The sequence below is a fragment of the Passer montanus genome, unplaced genomic scaffold, assembly GCF_014805655.1.
Source record: "Passer montanus isolate IOZ18808 unplaced genomic scaffold, ASM1480565v1 scaffold11, whole genome shotgun sequence".
In the NCBI taxonomy this organism is placed as follows: domain Eukaryota; kingdom Metazoa; phylum Chordata; class Aves; order Passeriformes; family Passeridae; genus Passer; species Passer montanus.
In genome coordinates, this window is record NW_024357613.1 from 17729239 (window position 1) to 17747409 (window position 18171).

The 18171-nt window shown below is 40.4% G+C and overlaps 1 protein-coding gene across 3 annotated transcripts in view; it reads left to right on the forward strand.

Moving 5' to 3' along the window:
• The first annotated feature begins 6 nt into the window (after window positions 1-6).
• Window positions 7-18171, forward strand: part of OGFRL1 (opioid growth factor receptor like 1) — an 86861-nt gene continuing 68696 nt past the window's right edge. For all 3 annotated transcript variants that reach the window (XR_005629439.1, XM_039725819.1, XM_039725826.1), the window contains exons 1-2: window positions 7-356; window positions 7655-7766. Coding sequence is in view for 2 of the 3 variants with exons in the window: in XM_039725819.1 (XP_039581753.1) it covers window positions 7728-7766 (39 nt within the window). In the remaining variant the exon portion in view is untranslated. The remainder of the gene's footprint in view (window positions 357-7654; window positions 7767-18171) is intronic.

Here is an 18171-nt window from a genome sequence, read left to right on the forward strand (position 1 = left end):
TCACCTGCGGCCGGGGCGGCCCCGCTGCGCTCCGCCGGCCCCGCCGGGGCGGCCGCGGCCTCGCCGGGAGCGGCCGGGAAAAGCCGGAGAAACAAAGAACATGGCGAGGGGAGGTGGAGCTTACGCCGCCTCAGCCGCTGGGAAGGGCGCTCCGGGGGCGTACAATGCCCGCCGCGGGGCGGGTTCGCTTCTCTCCGCCCCCTTTCCCCGCCCTTGTGGCCGGGCCGGCGGGGGGCTGGGGCGGAACGGAACGGGACGGGCTGAACTGGACTGGACTGGAGGTGGCCGTCGGGAGTGGGTCCGCTGTCTGCCGCAAGTTTCGCCCAGAGTGGGAAAGTTGTGCGGGATCCGTGCAGGTGAGGAGCGGGCGGGGGTCCTGGGACACCTGCGGGCCGGGCCGCGCTCCCGCTCCGCCCGCTCCGCCCGGCGCTCCGGCCGCAGGTGCGGCGGGACGGGCGGCCGTGCCCGGCGGGCCCCGCGGGGCCCCTGGGGGTCAGGCAGCCCCCGCGTCCGGAACTTTTTAGGAACTTGTAAGGCTGTCCGCCCTGGTTGTCTCCCTGTCTGGGGAGAGCCGTCGCCGTGCGCTGCCCCGCGGCACCTGGCCCCAAACCTGGCGGGACTGTCAGGGCCGGAGCGGGAACCTCCGAAAAAACTCCTGCTGAAATTGCGCGGAGTTACAATCCCACCTGTGGAGAGGTGCCGGGACCGCTGCCCTTGTGAAAAGAAAACTCTCCAGCCCATTTTCTTCTGGCGTCTGCACAGAGTGCGGCTCTCTGCTGGTTTTTCTCAACTCTCAAATTATTCTTTAGCTCTGGTCTTGAATAAATATTGCTCATGTCAGAATGATTATGGTACTGCTGAGAGGCCTTGGTTGGGATTTTGATTCTTTTAGTTTCTACTGAGATGGAGACTTTGTTGTTTTTTCTTTTTAGAAAAAACTTTTAAACTAACTAATGATTTAAGCATCCGGTTTGAGGGGTAACTTAAATGAATTGTACTAAGCGTTCAGCGTTTTAAGATGTCTTGAGCTAGTTAGCTGAAGTTTGAATTTTCAGAAATGTATAGAGATGAAGAGATAAATCACTGGGCTGCCTAAAGTCATGATTAATGCGTTCATAATTAATTCAGTTACGGTCCCGTCCCCCCCATCCTCCCCCAGATTCACATCGAGGGAGCTCAATTGCATATCAAAAGCCTTTTCTCATTTTCATTTAGTAAGTTATTAGACTTTCAAACTGTTCTTGCTCCTTTTTTTCTGGCTTTGCTCACACCCTCAACAATTCAAATGGAATTTTGGGACAAGTGTCTCTGTGTACTTGCTTAGACACAAGTAATAAAGACAGCTGAGCGATAGAAAAGCCAGGAGCGTAAATAGCCATTATTTTCTATCAAAGGTTAATTAGTTATCATCTTTATATCTGTGCATGTGAGTATAAGATGGGTAAAATTTTAAGGTGAAAGTGCACAGCAGCTCTGGAAGGTACTGTTACACATTGCCCCAGCTTAAGAAGAATATCTCTTTAAAATGTGTTGACATTTAATTGACCTTTGAAAGTTCATTCTGTTAATCATACTCAAAGCACTAAAGCTATGGTTGACTGATCTGGTGCTCGTACATTCAGCCGTGCTCAGCATATAAATTCTGCAGCATAATTGCTACTTATTGAGCAAGAGTTTCTTTTCTTCTCTGAAAATGAGAAAGTTTTGCTTTGCCTCCGGCTGGGTGCTACGGGTAGAGTTGTGAATCCAAATGCTTTCCTGCCATCAGTTGTTGTGGCGGGTGTGGCCTCCAGCCAGGCAAGAAATTCCTTTGCTGAAACTGTGGTTTTTTCCTTCCTGAGGCCGCACATAGGGCAAGGTAACCTTGAAGGTTACTTCTGTATCTACTTTGAGTCAAAACACAATAGGTCACTTTGCTTTTTGTGTTTTAAGCTCTTCTATATGCCAGCTGTTTGAATGGAGAAGGCTGAATGTAAAAAGTTTGATTACAGAAGGTAACTCCCCTCTCCCCTTCAAAAACATGGCTCTTAAAGTCAAACCTAATATACTGGTATTAATATGCATGCTACCTTTTTATGGCTGTTGTCCATAGCTTTGTTGTAACTCAAACTCATACAGATACTAGGAATGGAAGCATTACTTATGAGCTCACTGTCAAAAGATCTGGATAAATATTACTTTTTACTGGGTTCACTTTCTTTATAGATTTCCCAGTGAGGCTAATAGTTGGTAATAGTTTTTGTGTGTTGAGACCTCTTGTGTCATATAATGAATTTGTAAGTCTGTTTCCTCATGAGAAATGAGGGAAATACTAAATGTGAAATGCAGTGTCAGTGATTCCTAATACATCATTAGCTCTTTGCTCTTACCATTGAAAACTAATTAATAGTTCTTAGTCATAAATCTACTTACAAAGTTAGAGACCTGGCATCGCTGTTGTAGTTTTCTAAGCTATTTTGTCAATGCTGTTTTAGTACTAGAATCCCTTTCCCTGAATTGTGAAGACAGATGTGATGTTCAAGGTGCCTTTGCAGCCGCGTAACTGCCCTGGGATTGTGTTGTTAGGGGCTGTTAAAGCCCACAGAGGGAAGGGCTGTCATCTGAGCAAGTATTTTTGTCAGGGCTGTGTCCACCAGTGTACAAGTGCTTTGAATACTAAAAAGTGATCCTGTGGTTGAGTTTTGTTTATTTTAGTAGAAGAGATACAAGTACCACATGTGATTCATTTCACTGATTCTTTAGAAAGCTGAGTGAAGATAAATGTGCCAAGAGCATGTCTGTACTTTCTGTACAGTTGACAAAAGGAGGAGGAAAAGTATCCAGGGTAGCTTAAGGGCTGGAGTGTGCAGATGTCTGACCTGCAGCTGCCCTGATGCCCATAGCCCAGAGTTGGCACCCACTTTGTGGGACTTGCAGGAAAAGGCCATGCCAGGTGTCCTCTGTCTCCTCAGAGGACAACAATCAGAGCCTCAGGGGCCAGCAGGACATGTAGAGGGAGATCTGCTCTTCAGCTTAGCTTTTATAGAGGCTTAAGTCTTAAGGGTCTAGCTAGGTGAAGGTGTCAATCCATTTGTTATTTGCAGTTGCAAACACTGTCCTAGAATGAGATTCGTGAGGAGGGTCCCCTTTTCTAAAGGGGTCATCTTACTGGTTTGGGGGAGTGATTTGAATGTGGTGGCTCTCCTGGGTGGCAGAAGCTCCTGGACTGAGCTTCTCCTGTTGAAAGCAGTGGTCAAAGCATGGATGGCATCACCATATGGGCACAGGCATTCAAGTGGGGGAGTGAAAGCCAAGTTTTGAGTTGTGGCTAAGACAGGCCTAGAGAGGGATTTAAACCTGAACTCTTCTTGTCCTAGTGTTGGTATTGTACAAAAAGGTTTCTGGTGCGCCTGGTGTATTCCCAAACTTCTTATTTTATTGTTGGGATAAAGGACAGATCTGGAAGTTTCACTTTCTTGCACTTCAGCAGTTGAGGAGCAATGGGGTGACCAGGGGATTTGAGAACCACGTGGTGGTTTGGACGTGCAGTATTAGTTCAGTCAGTGTTATGAAGGCTTCAGTGTTGGTACAAGTACCCACTGGCAGGAAGCTGTGTGCTCAAAGGGTAGTAGCAGCCAAGAACGGATGTTTAAAGTTTTAATAATATCTAAAACTTTATCAGGCACCCAAACCCTTGAGGGTGAAGAGGGAGAGAGTTATGAAGATGATGGTTGATGTTCTTTCTATCTGCATTCCTAGATTACTCTGAGTAGGATAATGTGAAGTCATTCTCTGTTCTGAAGATTATGGCATTGCGTGAAAGGAATGCAGCACTGGGCCATAAATTAACAGGAATGGGAAAAGCTCATTCTCAGCAAGGTTTTATTAACTCAGCCATTTGCATATGTAATCCTTTGTACCAAAAACTTGTACTGTATAAATATATCATATACAATAGCAGCCTACCCCAGCAAATTGATTTTTGTGCAGGAAAGTTTCCCCTTCCCTTTTATATTCAGGTGTGTAGAAAATAAGTTTTACATTATTCTGTAAGACTGCTTCTGTCAATGACACTTCATGTTGAATAAAACACATGATAATGTGTTCTTGATCAGTGTTAGATCCACAGATGCTTTTCCTCTGCAACCATTTGAAATTTTAGAAGTATGTGTTAGAGTGCATGCATTGACAGGTTCAGTTGTATTTTAACATACTCACTGGTGAAGGTGAGCCCAAGCCATCCTAATGTGACATGCCTGACATAATCCCAAAGGGATTAGTTGTTAAGACATTTGAAAAATAAAGTCAGTTATGCTTCAGTGTTTTTCCTTAGTGACACATGTTCTAAATTAAAGCTTTTGCAGCAAGTTGATTATAAACTTTCTCTGAGTCTAAGCAACTGAGAGCTGTTCTTGGAGCTGTCAAGAGATGTAATCATAGCTCTAATTTTTAGCTGACTACTAAATCTATATTTATCCACCAGGGATTTTCCTCACTATTGACTATCTGAAAAGTGGAGATTTTTTAAATAGAAAAAGGTTTCATATATGTCCTGTTTCTTTTTCTGTTCCTTTTCTGGGCAATTATTTCTGCTATCAGGAGTAAAATACAGCTATATGACCTGTTTGCATCTGTGGAAAGCTCTGTGGGGGCAGCATTTAGAGTCACTCTTTGTGACTTATACTGAAAACTTTGGGGTGAAGGTGAGGAAGAAGGATAATTCTAAGTTCCCAATACCTGAAGTTAATCATTAGGGGTTTCTTCTCACTTCGTGTCCTCCTACCACCAGTCATTTCTCACACGCAGCTCTATTTCAGCTGTTCCAGAAAGGGTCACTGCCTTCTCTTGCAGAACTTTGTAATGTGTGCATTCTTTGGCATCTCAGCGTTGATTGCTGTCTAGTAGTCTTTTGAGCATTTTGGAGCTTCCCCAGTGTCTTAGCTAGGGCATTTATTTATTTATTTAACTCTCTTCTCTTGCTTCCCTGGTCAGTCTAATGCTTTCTCCTTGCTTCTTTAGGACTGCATTGTGCCTCTCTTTTAACTTGGGCATGTTTTTTTGGTTTTTTGTCATGTGCTTATTAGTCTCTTGTAACTTCTGCTTCTGAAAAGTTGGGAGGAAAGACCTTTTGACAGTGATGAGGATACAGGTTAGCATTAACAAGATTCAGATTCATGGCCCTCTCAGTATGATGTTAGCATTTTATCTGATAGGTCAGAATGTTTAATTTCAAACTGTGTGAACAAGCAAGTGTTTAACTACCTTGTTCAGCCTCATTCTGTTCCCTCATTTCATAAGCCTGGTCACACCCAAGAAAAGGGGAGGCTGTTGGAAATAAATGAAGAATGGGACTTGAATAGGTGTGTATTGCCCCGACTGGTATGTGTGCAAAGTATAGTGCTTTTGCTGCACATGAACTCTAGTTTTGTTCTTTAAATGTTGCTGTTATGTTTTTCATGGTGTTCTTAATAAAGTTCCTTTCTGCACACTTTTAGTGGATGTTTTGCCTCATGTAGTACCCGATAGTTCTCTTTCATCTAGAAGTAATTTCTGGTAATGTTCAAGTACCTTTGGGACAAGAGTAGTCAGTGCATTGCACAACCTCATGGGTAAGGATGTGTAAGCTGAAGCCTTGCAGACTCTTCTGCAACACCTGGGGCTTGTGCAGTTCATTGTGGAGCACATTAAGTTGCAATAGTGTTGTGGTCAGTCTGTATTTGTTTTGATCTGCTGGAGATGAAGGACAAACATTGTGATTGTGCTAATTATTTTGAGAGTCTTTGTGTTCCAGTTTTGTGTTCGAGTTCTAAATGAGGGAAGGAGTGATAGGAAGTAAAAAATGGCTCTCCCTGTGTTTGCACGGTGTCTGGGATAGGTGCAGTGTCCTACCTATAGGCAAGCAGAAATGCTTCTTGCATTAACAAACTGACCCTGAAATTGGAAATATGTGGGTAAACTTTTGAGATGTGAGTTGCTGGGCTGGACTGGAGTTAAAGCCCTTGCTTTTTTCAAGAGTAGAGCAGGGTATAAAATAGTTCCCCAGGGATGTGACTTCAGCACAATTACATGTCCCAAATAAAGGAAATAAGAAATGTTAGTTAAGAGACAGTTTACAAAATACAGGATGAAAGTGTTCTAGAAGTTCCTGGACAATGTTGAGGCAGAATTTTGTGTCTGAACATGGTTCTCGTCAGTCCAACATATGTCTGCTCCTGTGTGCAGGGATCTCAGGTATGTGCCATAACTGTAATGTGTCCCCTGTGCCAGAGGCTTATCACTGCAGCTGTATTTTGCCTTTGAAATGAACAGTACAGCTGAATGAGTTGTAAATGCTGTAGGTATTTTGTTCACACTGTTAAAGCTAAGTAAATGTTCTTTGCTAAGCTTGGGATCTGTTACGTTCTGCTCCCTAGGACAATGCCTCTCCCCTAAAACTATGAGAAGTTACTACCATTGGAGACAGTTTTCTGGTCTAATATATGCTCTTTATTCTTTTGCTGACCCAGTATGTGCTCTTTGTATTTATCTGATATGACTTAATGGCTCTGCACTGGGAGGTGACACAGCAATGCATAGTTAGGCACAGTTTCAGGCTGGATGCTGCACTGCTCCTGGAACAGCAACTGGCACTTGGCTCTGCCGACAAGGAGAGAGAAATGCTTTGAACCGCCTGGGTGTCGCCCACTGCTGCCAGCTGATACCAAAGAACAGTTGAAGGTGTTGCATCTTCCTTTGTGGCCAGTACTTAAGGTTTGCAGGCTTCACAGTGATTCCCTCATGACATTGAAATGGAGAAGAGTAAACAACACTGTACTGTTCACTGATGCTATAGCAGAGCATAAACAGTGCTCGTACTCCTCTGTAGCCTTCACTTGTTGCTGCAGCTAGTTGGTGGAGATGTGTTTACCAAAGGCATCTTTGTTTCCTGTGGCACATCAAGAATGGGTTCAAGTTCAGGTGTCAGGAGTGCAAATTGATAAATAATGGTTTGCATATATACATTTCAGTTAATACATCTTGCACTTCTTTTGCTTTTGTGTGCTCATAACTTAGATTTCAGAACTGTCGTGTGTGTATTCTCCCTCTGCTTTAAGTTGGTTTACTTTGGTTCTCCTTATTTTGTTTTTTTCTATGCTCTTCTCATTTTCTGTTTCTTTGGGTTTTGCTTAATGTTGTGGTTCTGTCTTGTGTATCTCTGTGCTCATCCGTCTTCGGGGAGTTCTGTATGTCCTTCTTCCTCTAGAAAGATTGCATGAATAAATTCTTCTCCATCTTAAAGGCTCTGGGGATTGTGCTATTCTGAAATCATGTTAAATCTGAGATTGAGTATGTGGTTGGTTTTGATTGTGTAATCTGTACATTTCTTAATGTAATAAATGAGAAGTCATTATGCCTACCTCTGGTGGGAAATTTAAATTCTTCAGTGTTGTTTCTGAATACTTATGCTGCCTTAGCAGTTAACCTTTATCTACATGAATTGAGAGACAGCTGCATTCAGCAGCAATGTGTCACTTTAAACACATTCTAAGTTTTAAATGATGGCACCAGAAAAGGACACAGTTGTAATAATGGTTGTTAGAAGCTATCTGACTTCTTGCAGACAGTCCTAATAATGAGAGCTATGCGATCTGAACTTCTGGAATTACAATAACTTCTGTTCATGTATGTGATGCAGATTCCTGGAAATCTGAGGCGCAGACTTCGGCGGACGAAGAATGTAATTCTCCCTGGAGGTGTGGATATCTCTTATGAAGCGGACTGAAGTAGGATCAGCTGATATCCAAGAAGTAAGTTCTTGGGCTTTTTTCACCAGATGTATTGCTGATGAGATGCACTGTAGTATTCATTCACTTGAGTGGATTAGAAGCTGATTAAAGTCTTTAAAGATTAGACATTGGGGAGAGAATTTTGGGAAGAGGCTCAAGGAAACTAGGCACTACATGTTGTTCATGGTTTTACCAAGAGCTTTGACATCTCGTTCCCAAATGTTTGGCTGGTTTGTGTCTTGTTTGGTGCGTAATTTCAGCTGCTTGTCTGCAACTGCCTTCTTAGTGCAGGGGGAGCCTGCTGCTTCAGGCATTTTAGAGCTCACATGCAGTTGGGAGAATTGGATTCATCTGCAACAGTTGGAGATACTCATGCTGTATCATAACAGCTGTGAACTTGAGTTCATATAAGTAATGTGTGCTTAATCTTCCTGTGCTGTCAGTGACAGGAAGAGGAGGAATAATATTTTCCCATATTTAATGGTGATCTTAAAGTTTTTGACAAGCAAATTTGAAAATGTAAACTATAAAGCAACTTAGGAAATAATTGCCACGAGTTAAGCTTTTGCAAATTCTATGTAGCTTTCAATTTGCATTTTCATCTGTTGATATTCCAGTGTTAATATGATTAAAAACTAATTTACCTGTCTGAGTTACCCTATCACCTTGTGTATATGGAAGGTAACAGAAAAGGTAGAGGCTCTGTGTTTGAATTCTAGCAGCACTTGGCAAGTTTTGGCTTAGTTGCTTTGTTTGTTTGCTTGTTTCTGTAGTTATTTCTTTGTCACCAATAATCCATTTGTCTGATTTAGAAATTCCTGGGGATTGAGAGAAAAGCAGTGGAAAGCTTTTTTATTCACAGATACAGGGCTTAGGGGCAAACCAGTAGTAGCACTTTTCTCCTTCTGGGACATGAGCTATAAATTCATGAAGACATTGAAATGTTTGAATGTTGTTCCTTTTGTCTTACCTATATTTTACCTGTTCAGGTATGTTTCACCTTATCAAGACCAGCATGTATCAAGTCCTGTTGATTGCTATTTGAGTCTTGGGCACTTTCTTACTAAACACCTCTGTAAGAATACTTTCAAATTAAATATCAGAGTGGTAAAGACAAGTCATTGCCTTCTCCTGCGTAACAATCATACTGTGTGCCTCACAGTTTTAGACTGACCTTCTTTTGACTTTGATACAGATATAATCTGTTTGTGTTTTTAAAACTGAAAGGTAGCCATATATGGAGTGGAATTGCATATGGTTGCTGATATAATTTATTTAATCTAATTAATTCCATTTTATAGCCTTCCTACATTTACTCCCTTTAAGGTGTGGCTATTAGGCCAGTATATTTACAAATGAAATTATAATTTTAGTGTGATGAGTAGGTGTAATTAGGCTGAAATACTTCCGTTCTGCAATCAGTATTTTGCATTTGAATGGTTTTTTGTTTTGGGTTTTTTCTTTTTTTAATTTTGTTTTCTTTTGGTTTTTGTAACTATCTATGCATATTGTTTTACAAGGTGATTTCAGTGTATTTCTTAGCTGGCTTGTGATAAATAAGACTTGCCAAGAGAGGAACTCTTTTCCTTTTTTTCCAAAGTATTGTTATAGTAAATATATTTTCTTACATCCTGTTCTTCAGTAGATCTCACACAGGAAAGGCCATTACCTCCTCATATTGCCAACTTTGTGTAAAGTTGGGGACCTTACTGAGAGTTTCATAGCTTGTTATGATTGCTATCCGAAGGAGAGGGTGAGTGGATCCTGGTGTGGTATATAGATGCCAAGTGCTAGGAATTCCTGGAATGTAGAGTTGTGCAGCACTGATAAAGTTTGCTTTGTTTCCTTAGTGACTTGACCCATTGAGAAAATGTGATTCCCTAGGACTCTTTAGTAGCTCGAAGTTTATATTGAATGAAGGGAAAAGCCCTAGCATAATTCTGCTTGTTTTCACCTGCTGCCTGAAAGAGTAATTTTCTTAACCTTAGTATAGAAAATATAACCCTGAGATTTGAAAGTGATTTACAGAGATCCTTCACACTTACCAGTTTGAGTACATATGCCACAGGCTTCTGCATTCCAGCTACAGTCTTTTCATAACCTGCTCGGTTTACAGCATGGTAATTTCATTTGGGGATAAGAAAGTTTCAAGGAAAAACACCTTCTAATTAGAGTGATATAATCACTCTGGTTGCCTGCTGTGGTTTCATATGACTTCAGAAAAATAGTTGCGTGATTAATCTTTAATTTTCCCCATCATTAACTTAATAAGGAAATGGGAGATAGAACAAAAAACAAACAGCAGAACTGTACAACTGAGACGCTGTTATGCCAAATCTTTTGGGTTTTTCATTTGGTGAGAAATGCCATTCTGCCAACTCCACGTGAAGTGCAGCAGCAACTGGTTAGCTCAGATAATTTGTAGAAATCTTTAACTTTATTGAAGCCTTTGCAGAGCTTGCTATACAATTTCCTTCTTCCCCACAGTCCCCTGTGGGCTGGGTGGTGGGGTTTTTTGCATGGTTTTATTTAGAAACAAATATTGTATAAACTAACTTCTAATATTTTATAATTTCCTTGCACCCACTTTTCTGAGGGAAGGAAACCATCCCAGACACTTCAGTGAAATACCCTTAGGAAGGGTTTGGTTCTATTTTTGTGCCAGTTACTATCTTTAGTTGGTGTGCTGATAAGTGAACTTTGTTGTAGAGTAGTGTGGTTTTAATATTAATGTGACAGGATTGGTCAAGTCTCTTGGAGAACAAAACAAAATAAAACAGTGGAAGCAAGTTGCTCTTTTTGTACATTTTTATTTAATTCTTACTGGGGTATGAAACAGGCAACATAATACTAGAAGTGTAATGCTTGAATAGAAAATATGTCTGGCTGTTTGCAAATGTTCCTCTGGAAGTTATACTTTATTTTGTTAGTAAATACTATAAACACAGTCCGGTGTACATCTGCGGGCAGCAACACAGCAACAGAAGTTGTGGTAGATCTTAACTAACCTGCTTGGAGGTTTCTGCATGTTAATAATATAAAATAAACAGCCAAGGAATGTGTATTGCTGTTGACAGTGAGCGACTGTAAACATCCTCGACTGGAAGCTGTGAAGCAGCAGATGGGGCTTTCAGTCGGATGTTTGCAGCTGCCAACTGCCACAGACGTCAAGAAATGTTTGACACCTAAAATATAGCTGTCTGTTTAAAACTTTTATTTCATCTATCACAGGCATACGAATTAGGCCAAGTTTCTCTATATACTGCTTAATCTTTCTTGTGATGTCTGTGTCTTAGTATCTATAAATCATCCAATCTCTGTTAGGAAGAATCAAAAATGGAATCAGGTTTTGTTTTTAACTGCAAACTCAGTTCTAAGTTTTCAGAGTTGCTTGTTTGTACAGGTTGCTTGGCTTTGACTTTACACTCCGCTAGAAAGTTTTCACAAGATTATTTCACATCTTCGTCATCTCTCTAATGGTTAATTTAGAATTTGAAGTGCTAAGCCTTGTAGGAAATAATCACTTAAAGGACTTCTGGAAACTAGGAATTCACCAGTAAGCAAAACTGGCAGGGGGCTGGGGGAAGGGGAAGTATTAAAAATTTAATTTTCCTGGAAGAGTCCCAACCCTGACAAATGAAGGGGAGGTTAGCCATGTGTCTGGGTTTACTCCTGGTGTATTATAGCATCTCAGCTGTTTGAGGTTCAGTGATCCTCCCCTTCACCCTCCCTTGTAAGAAAAAAAAAAAAGGAGGAAGTGCTAAAAGTTGATTCATACTTTTCATACTTTTCTAGAAGTCAATTGAGGCAATTTCGAGATTCCAGTCCTGCCAATTAATTATATGTGTGGGTGAACCCTGTTGCTAAAATAATGACCATTAGAGATAGAGAACAATTTATGCTATTGGTACACTACTTAAGGGTGATTGCTGTCATACCAGAAAAAGAGCAGTGAGGTTGTAGCACATAACTGATTAAAGTTGATAATAAAAGCACTAGTGAATTCCTTCTTGAGAGAACATATAGAAGATATGTAATCTGCTTTACCAAAAGCATAGATATCTAACACATAGATATGTGTTAAATATCTATGCTTTTGGTAAAGTCAGTTGTATTGTTGTTAATTGTTTTTTTCTTGTTGTCAGTATCCTTTTTTCTCAAATATGTTTGTGTGCATGTTTGTAGAAATGTATGAGAGGACATAATCTAAGCATTACTCTGTTCCTTTACATTTCACATAAGATACAGATACCCTAAGACTTTCCAGACTTTGTGACTTCTTTTGTAAAGGAGTTACTGCCCTGGTCAGAGTTCTTAAAAAGCATTTTTGTCATGTAGGTAGGTAACACAGTATCTGCAATATCAAAACCCCCATATTTTATATTTGAGAAACTTCGTTGATCTATGTTTTGCAAATAGCATTCAGTGAAATTTTGTATACTTGTAAGGTTCAAATTATATTGTATTTCATAATGCTTGAAGGTCCTCTTAGGATTAGCATTGTACATGATCTTGCACACTTCTTGTTCATAGTAAGGTATGAGGTCTCCCAAGAAGGATTTACAGTCTGGTTCAAGACCAGTGGCATCAAAGTGGAATTTAGATGATGTGGGCAAACTGAGAAGAGGAGGGCACAGGGATGGGCATTTTTAGTGGCTTTGAGTTGCTTGCTAATTAAAATGTAGGAAGACAGAAGACGTATCTTCTTAGCCATTTATTTATTTGGCTGTAAATATCTTGGAAGATGATAGTTTACTTGGATAGTATATGGGTCTGAAATTAAGACAGACACTGATGAAGCTGTGATTTTAGGTTGATAATTTTTTTCTCTGCAGATGAAGCAGGTGAAATGGGCAGAGATTTCCAAAAGCCTTTTCTAAGTGACACTGAAAAGCTTGTAGTGAACTCAGAAAAAGAAAATTCAACAAATACAGCATTTGACATAAAATAATTGCAAATTTAATTCAGGGCCAAGGTAGTTGCTCAGGGTATGGCTTACATGGGTTGTAGAAGTAGCTGAATTTTTGGAATTCATGGTGGAAGAAAAATGGGAATTAAAGGCAACAGGTTACATTTGTGAATGATAGAAGTAAGTGTTACTGCTGACAAAGTAGAACAGTAATGAACAGAGTTGTGGTTTAACAAATAACAAGTGCTTAGAGGAGTCTTTTTGGGCTTAAAACTGGCTTTATTGAAAACCACGAGAACTTTCTAAGTGAACTTGTAATGAAATTTATGAGACTTGGATGCACTTGAGAAATGCCATCTAGGCAGAGGATTCTTGACATAATCGCCTCAGCTGGAAAGCTTCACAATAGTTTTGAAGAGGATTGAGCAATAGGAAAAGACTTGCATAGGCAGAGTATTTAATATCAAAAGCATTAAGTACCTCCTGTGAAGATTTACATATTGATAATATTTGTGCTTTGGCAGGAAATTCTTTCAATACCCATTCTATTACTCTTCTTCCTGAATTACGTACTGTCTCAAAGTTCAGCATGTTTCCTCTTGGAAGATGTAGTAATATGCTGGGTCTGTTTTCTTCAGCCTCTCCAATCACACTACATGAACATGAGTTTTCTTCATAAAAAGCAGCTTCAGACATGTAACCTGCTCTTCTGCCAACTACCTCTTAAAAACTGCTAGGGCTAAACTTCAGAAGAATTTAAGGTTTGACCCTGTCTGGATGCCAGGTACCCATGAAAGCCACTCTATCACTGCCTTCCATCACTGGCCAGGGAAAGAAAACAAAACAAAAGCTTCATTAGTTGAAATAAAGATAGACAGAGATCACTTGCCAAATATTGTCACGGTCAAAACAGAGTCGACTTGGGGATATTAATTGAATTTATACCATTCAAAATTAGAGCAGAATAATGAGAAGTAAAACAAAGGTTAAAGGCACCTTTTCCTCAGTCCTCCATCCTTCCCAGGGTCTACCTCCTCCCCCACAGAGCCAAAGGGAGATGGAGCATGGTGGCTACAATCAGTTCATCACAGGTTGCTCCTGATAGTGCTCAGGGCGAGTTTTTCCCCTTCTCAGGCATGGGATCCCTGCCATGGGAGACAGTTCTCCAGGCACTTCTCCAGTGTGAATCTGTCCCACGGATTTAAGCTCTTCACTAACTGCTCCAGCATGGGTCACTCTTCCACAGGGTGCAGTCCTTCAGGCACAGCCTGATCATTGTGGACTCTCCACAGGGTCATGAGTCCTACCAGGAAACCTGCTCCAGCGTGGGCTGCTCTCTCCATAGGTCTGTGGTCCTTACCAGGAGCCTACTCCAGCACAGACTTCCAGAAGGGTCACACCATCTTTTGGGTTTCCACCTGCTCAGGTGTGGGTCTCCTCCATGAGCTGCAGGTGAATCTCTGCATCCCCACAGAGTGCAGGGCAATCTCTGCTCCAGTGCCTGGAGCATCTCCTCCTTCTCCACTGACCTTGGTGTTTGCATAGTGTTCCTCTCACATATTCTCACTCCTTTCTTCTTTGTGCCAAATTATTTTTTCACACTAACTTATTTTCCATCTTAAATATGTTATCATGGGGCACTAGTACCTTCTCAGACTGGCTTGGTCTTGGCCAATAGCGGGTCTGGCTCCATTGGCTTTGCCAGACATGGAGAAAACCTTTGGCATTACCTTAAACATTGGTGTATGTTGTCTTACCTAGTACTTGCTGAGGTCGCTGTCTCCCTGAAGAGAGGGTGTTGTTTTCAGGCCCTGGCTTTCAGATTTGGATAGGTCAAGTCAAGCCCTCTTCACACATCTATGGAATTAACAAGGTATTCTTAAAAAAGCTTCTTCACTCCCCAGCCCTGTTTGAAAGAAAAGAACAGGTCTTTTCTGAGGGGTCTTGGTTTTGACTCTGCACAAGTTGTGTCTGCCAACCAGGAAGGAGGGAAGTAAAAGAGGAAAGTCAACCAGCGCTATTTACATCTGCTTGCTGTTTATGGAAATCATCTTTAAAATGACAGGGCAGCTGTTGGAAACGGCCCAACCCATCTGCCTACATATGCACTTGTTATGAAGAAAATACAGGTGATAATGTGAATGGAAAGCTTTCAGTACTGAGCTGCTGTTCCTACTCAAGCTGCACTCAAAACTGTATATTGTTCAGATATGTGCTTTAACTCTCTGCTTGAAAAGTGAGTGTTTACTCGCCCTGTTTCTTCGGAAGTTCTCTTTGTTAATTATATGTGAAACAGGTATTAAATAATGTGCTTGTGTTGTTTAGAAACAGAATAAAATATTAACTTATCCTGTATCACCAAAAAAATCTGAATTAGAAAGGATGATTCTTTTGAGCTGAAGTGAATTGAGTTGAATTTGACATACAACTTTTTTCCTTTTAAGCGGTAATTTACAGATTAAGATGCATGAACACAATTTTTTTTCTATTGTCATATACAGGCTCTTTTGGTTTTTTCCTAAAGTTTCAAATAGTTATTATGAAACAAATAAATGAACAAAGGATATGGGAAGGAAGCCACGTGCCATGCAGTGACATAGTGTTTTTCCAGATGATAGCTTGAGGCATCTTTTTAGCTGTGGATGTCAGCATAGCTGCTTTTATTTAACAATACATCTCTTAATTTAATATGGATAGCCAGTATTTTCCTCCAATTCAGGCTTCCTGTTATTGGCACTTGGATTTTTCTTGTGAATAAATTGGAAATACTTTCTGTAACTTTGTCTTGTGTTGCTGAAGTATTTTTTTTACCCCCTTCCTTCTACATCCTTTGATTAAATACATACCTCCTTTCATAGTGCAGACTGTAGAAATTTCTGCCTGTAGCAAGGCAAGACTAGCAGTGGAATAGAGGGATATTGCTCAGAGCAGTTTTTTTGCAATCTCCTTTGGGCATGCAGATGTATTTCAGTCAGTAGTAGGTCTTTGAGCATTGACCTAGAGAAGCTCTGAGCCATTTTGTCTTCTTCATTGCCCTCCTTTTGTAACTGTTCTTGTGTAAGGACAGAGGACTTGCTTTTAGCTCTCCAGGATGCTGTGCTCTTGTCTCTTTGCTTTCACCATATCACTCATCTCTTTGCCTTTCCTCGACTGACCTTTATTCATTAGATGCAACTTAAACTGCTTGCTTTTATCTTCATCACAGCCTGCACATGAAATAACTCCCACATCCAGTTGTTCTGTAATGCTGTTATTCTCCATTATGGACCTGAACTTTTTCAATCCTTTTCAAACCTTTTTCACTGGTCTCAGAAATAAAAGGTTAATCAGTCAACAACCTTTTTAACTACTTTGTTCTAGTAAAATATTTGGGAAGTGTTTGTGCACTCTGCTGAAGGCCATAGGCTGTTAACAGATGTTCTTGCAGTAATGTTTGTAGTACTCTGTTTCCTCTTGCCCTCCTCACTTTCTGTATACTTAGAGAATAGGATTCATATTTTCATATTGCAGTGTTGACTTTGCAGAGTTGATAGCTGCATTTCTGTTGTGTGCTGCTATTTCTGGGGAAGCTGCTTTGTTCTGTTCAGAACAGTGAAAACATTTTACTTCCTCCAGAAAGATTTTCACCATTCTACATAACAGCTTGTGTATTCTTGATGTTCCTTTCTATATATTTTTATATATGTATGCTTGAAACTAACTGTATTAAGAAGTTCCATTATGCAAGGCTGATATACTCTTCCTTGTATTTTTATTAGTGTGTGTGTACATATGTGTATATACACCCACACCTGTATCATGGAAGGAGGAGAAGAAAGAGGCAAAAGAGGCTGTGGAAACGGCTTGTGTTTTTTCTTACCCATTGCCTAGATGTGCATGCTGTGCGGAGTAAACCAGCCATGTGTTCTAGAATTTCATAATACAATTAGTTGCTAGCATTCTGCCTGTAGTTGATGACATTATTCAATGGAATATGTGCTCATCTGAAGCTCTTGCTCAGAAATTAGGGGCTTAAAAAAATAAAGCAGCGGAATACTTAGTCTGCCTGCATTAGGTACAAATGCTGCTGTTCTTTTAGAGCAAGGATCTTATTCATGTGTCAGCAATTTAATTTATGGAGGCTAGAATGATCTTTGAAGCTCTTCTATTTTGATTGTTAAAAGCTATGTAACCTTAAAGACTTTATAGATATCTGACGTGATTCTGGGATTCATAGCAGTAATTAATTCTCTAACTATAAATGTTCCTCATCAACATCCTGAAAGGTTTTCAAAACATACAGAGGGGTTTTTGACAGCTTAAACTAATCAGTGATTAAATGGCAGAAAGCCTATGTGAGACACATTTACTTGCTATCTCCTTGACATCATACCTGTTATGAGGGGTTTTGGTCTTTAGTTTGAGTAGTGATGTCCCCTAAGACACTCCAGCTAGTAATTGGAGCTTCCATGTGATACAGTGAAAGCAAGGAAACTGGCTTAGGTCCTAGATTTACAGGGCAAGGGCAAGACCCACCTAGGAGCAGAGGGAAAAGCATATAAAGCAGCATGGCTCTGCAGAGTTGGCACAATGTCCTATCCTCTAAACCTTCTCCAGCTCTTCTTAGAGAAACTGGAATGTACAGAAGCATCTTCAGAAATACTTGAAAGACACAGGTCAGACTTGAAATGGCTGTATATATTCTGTAGAGCTTGTTAGATGCGGCCCAGGGCTATGACCCTGCAGATGTGCAGTTCTTAGCAAAGGTGGCAGGTCAATAATACAGGTATCTGTGAATCAGTGAAGTACCTCAGAAATGCTTATTTTATGAGTATATAAGCTTCTTCACAAAGAAACTAATAGGAATTATTAACATTCTAAAAATAAGTATGGTCATGTCTTAAGGTGGAAGTCCACTGGAAATGTAATTTCTCTGTCCCACAGTGGGTTAGAGTGGTTGTCATTACTTTTGAATACTCTGTGGTATTCTAATTGTTCATTGAAATTGAACCAATATTCAATTGAATACCAATTGAAAATTGGTAGGAAATGCCTATGATAAGCATTCATATTGTTGAACTTATTACAGCTGTGCTGCAGATAAATATATCTGAGCTGCACTGTACTAGGCTTACATTAATGTATAAGGAGAGGCCCTTTTACACAACAATTTTATATGCTTTATTTTAGATACGCATTCAGGAATGGGATAACTTGTCCCCAATTGCTCTGCTTGTTTCTCTCCCTTAGCTTCAAAGTCAATCTGGGATAACTACCTCAGGTGTGTGTATCTGTGCTCATAGAAGTCCATTTGTAGTCAGATGAATTCAATATTTTTTCCTCAAAGGAAGAAATTCAAAAGGTAGAAAGCTTTTGAACAACACAAGGGGAAAGATGAAATATGAACTGAAAAAGTATAGCACTTTTGAATGGCTTACAAAAATCTTACTAGTCGTGGAAAAATCCATAATCAAGGGAGATAGCAAAGATAAAATGTCTGAGAATAGAGGTAGAAACAGTGCTTTAAAATATTCTTTC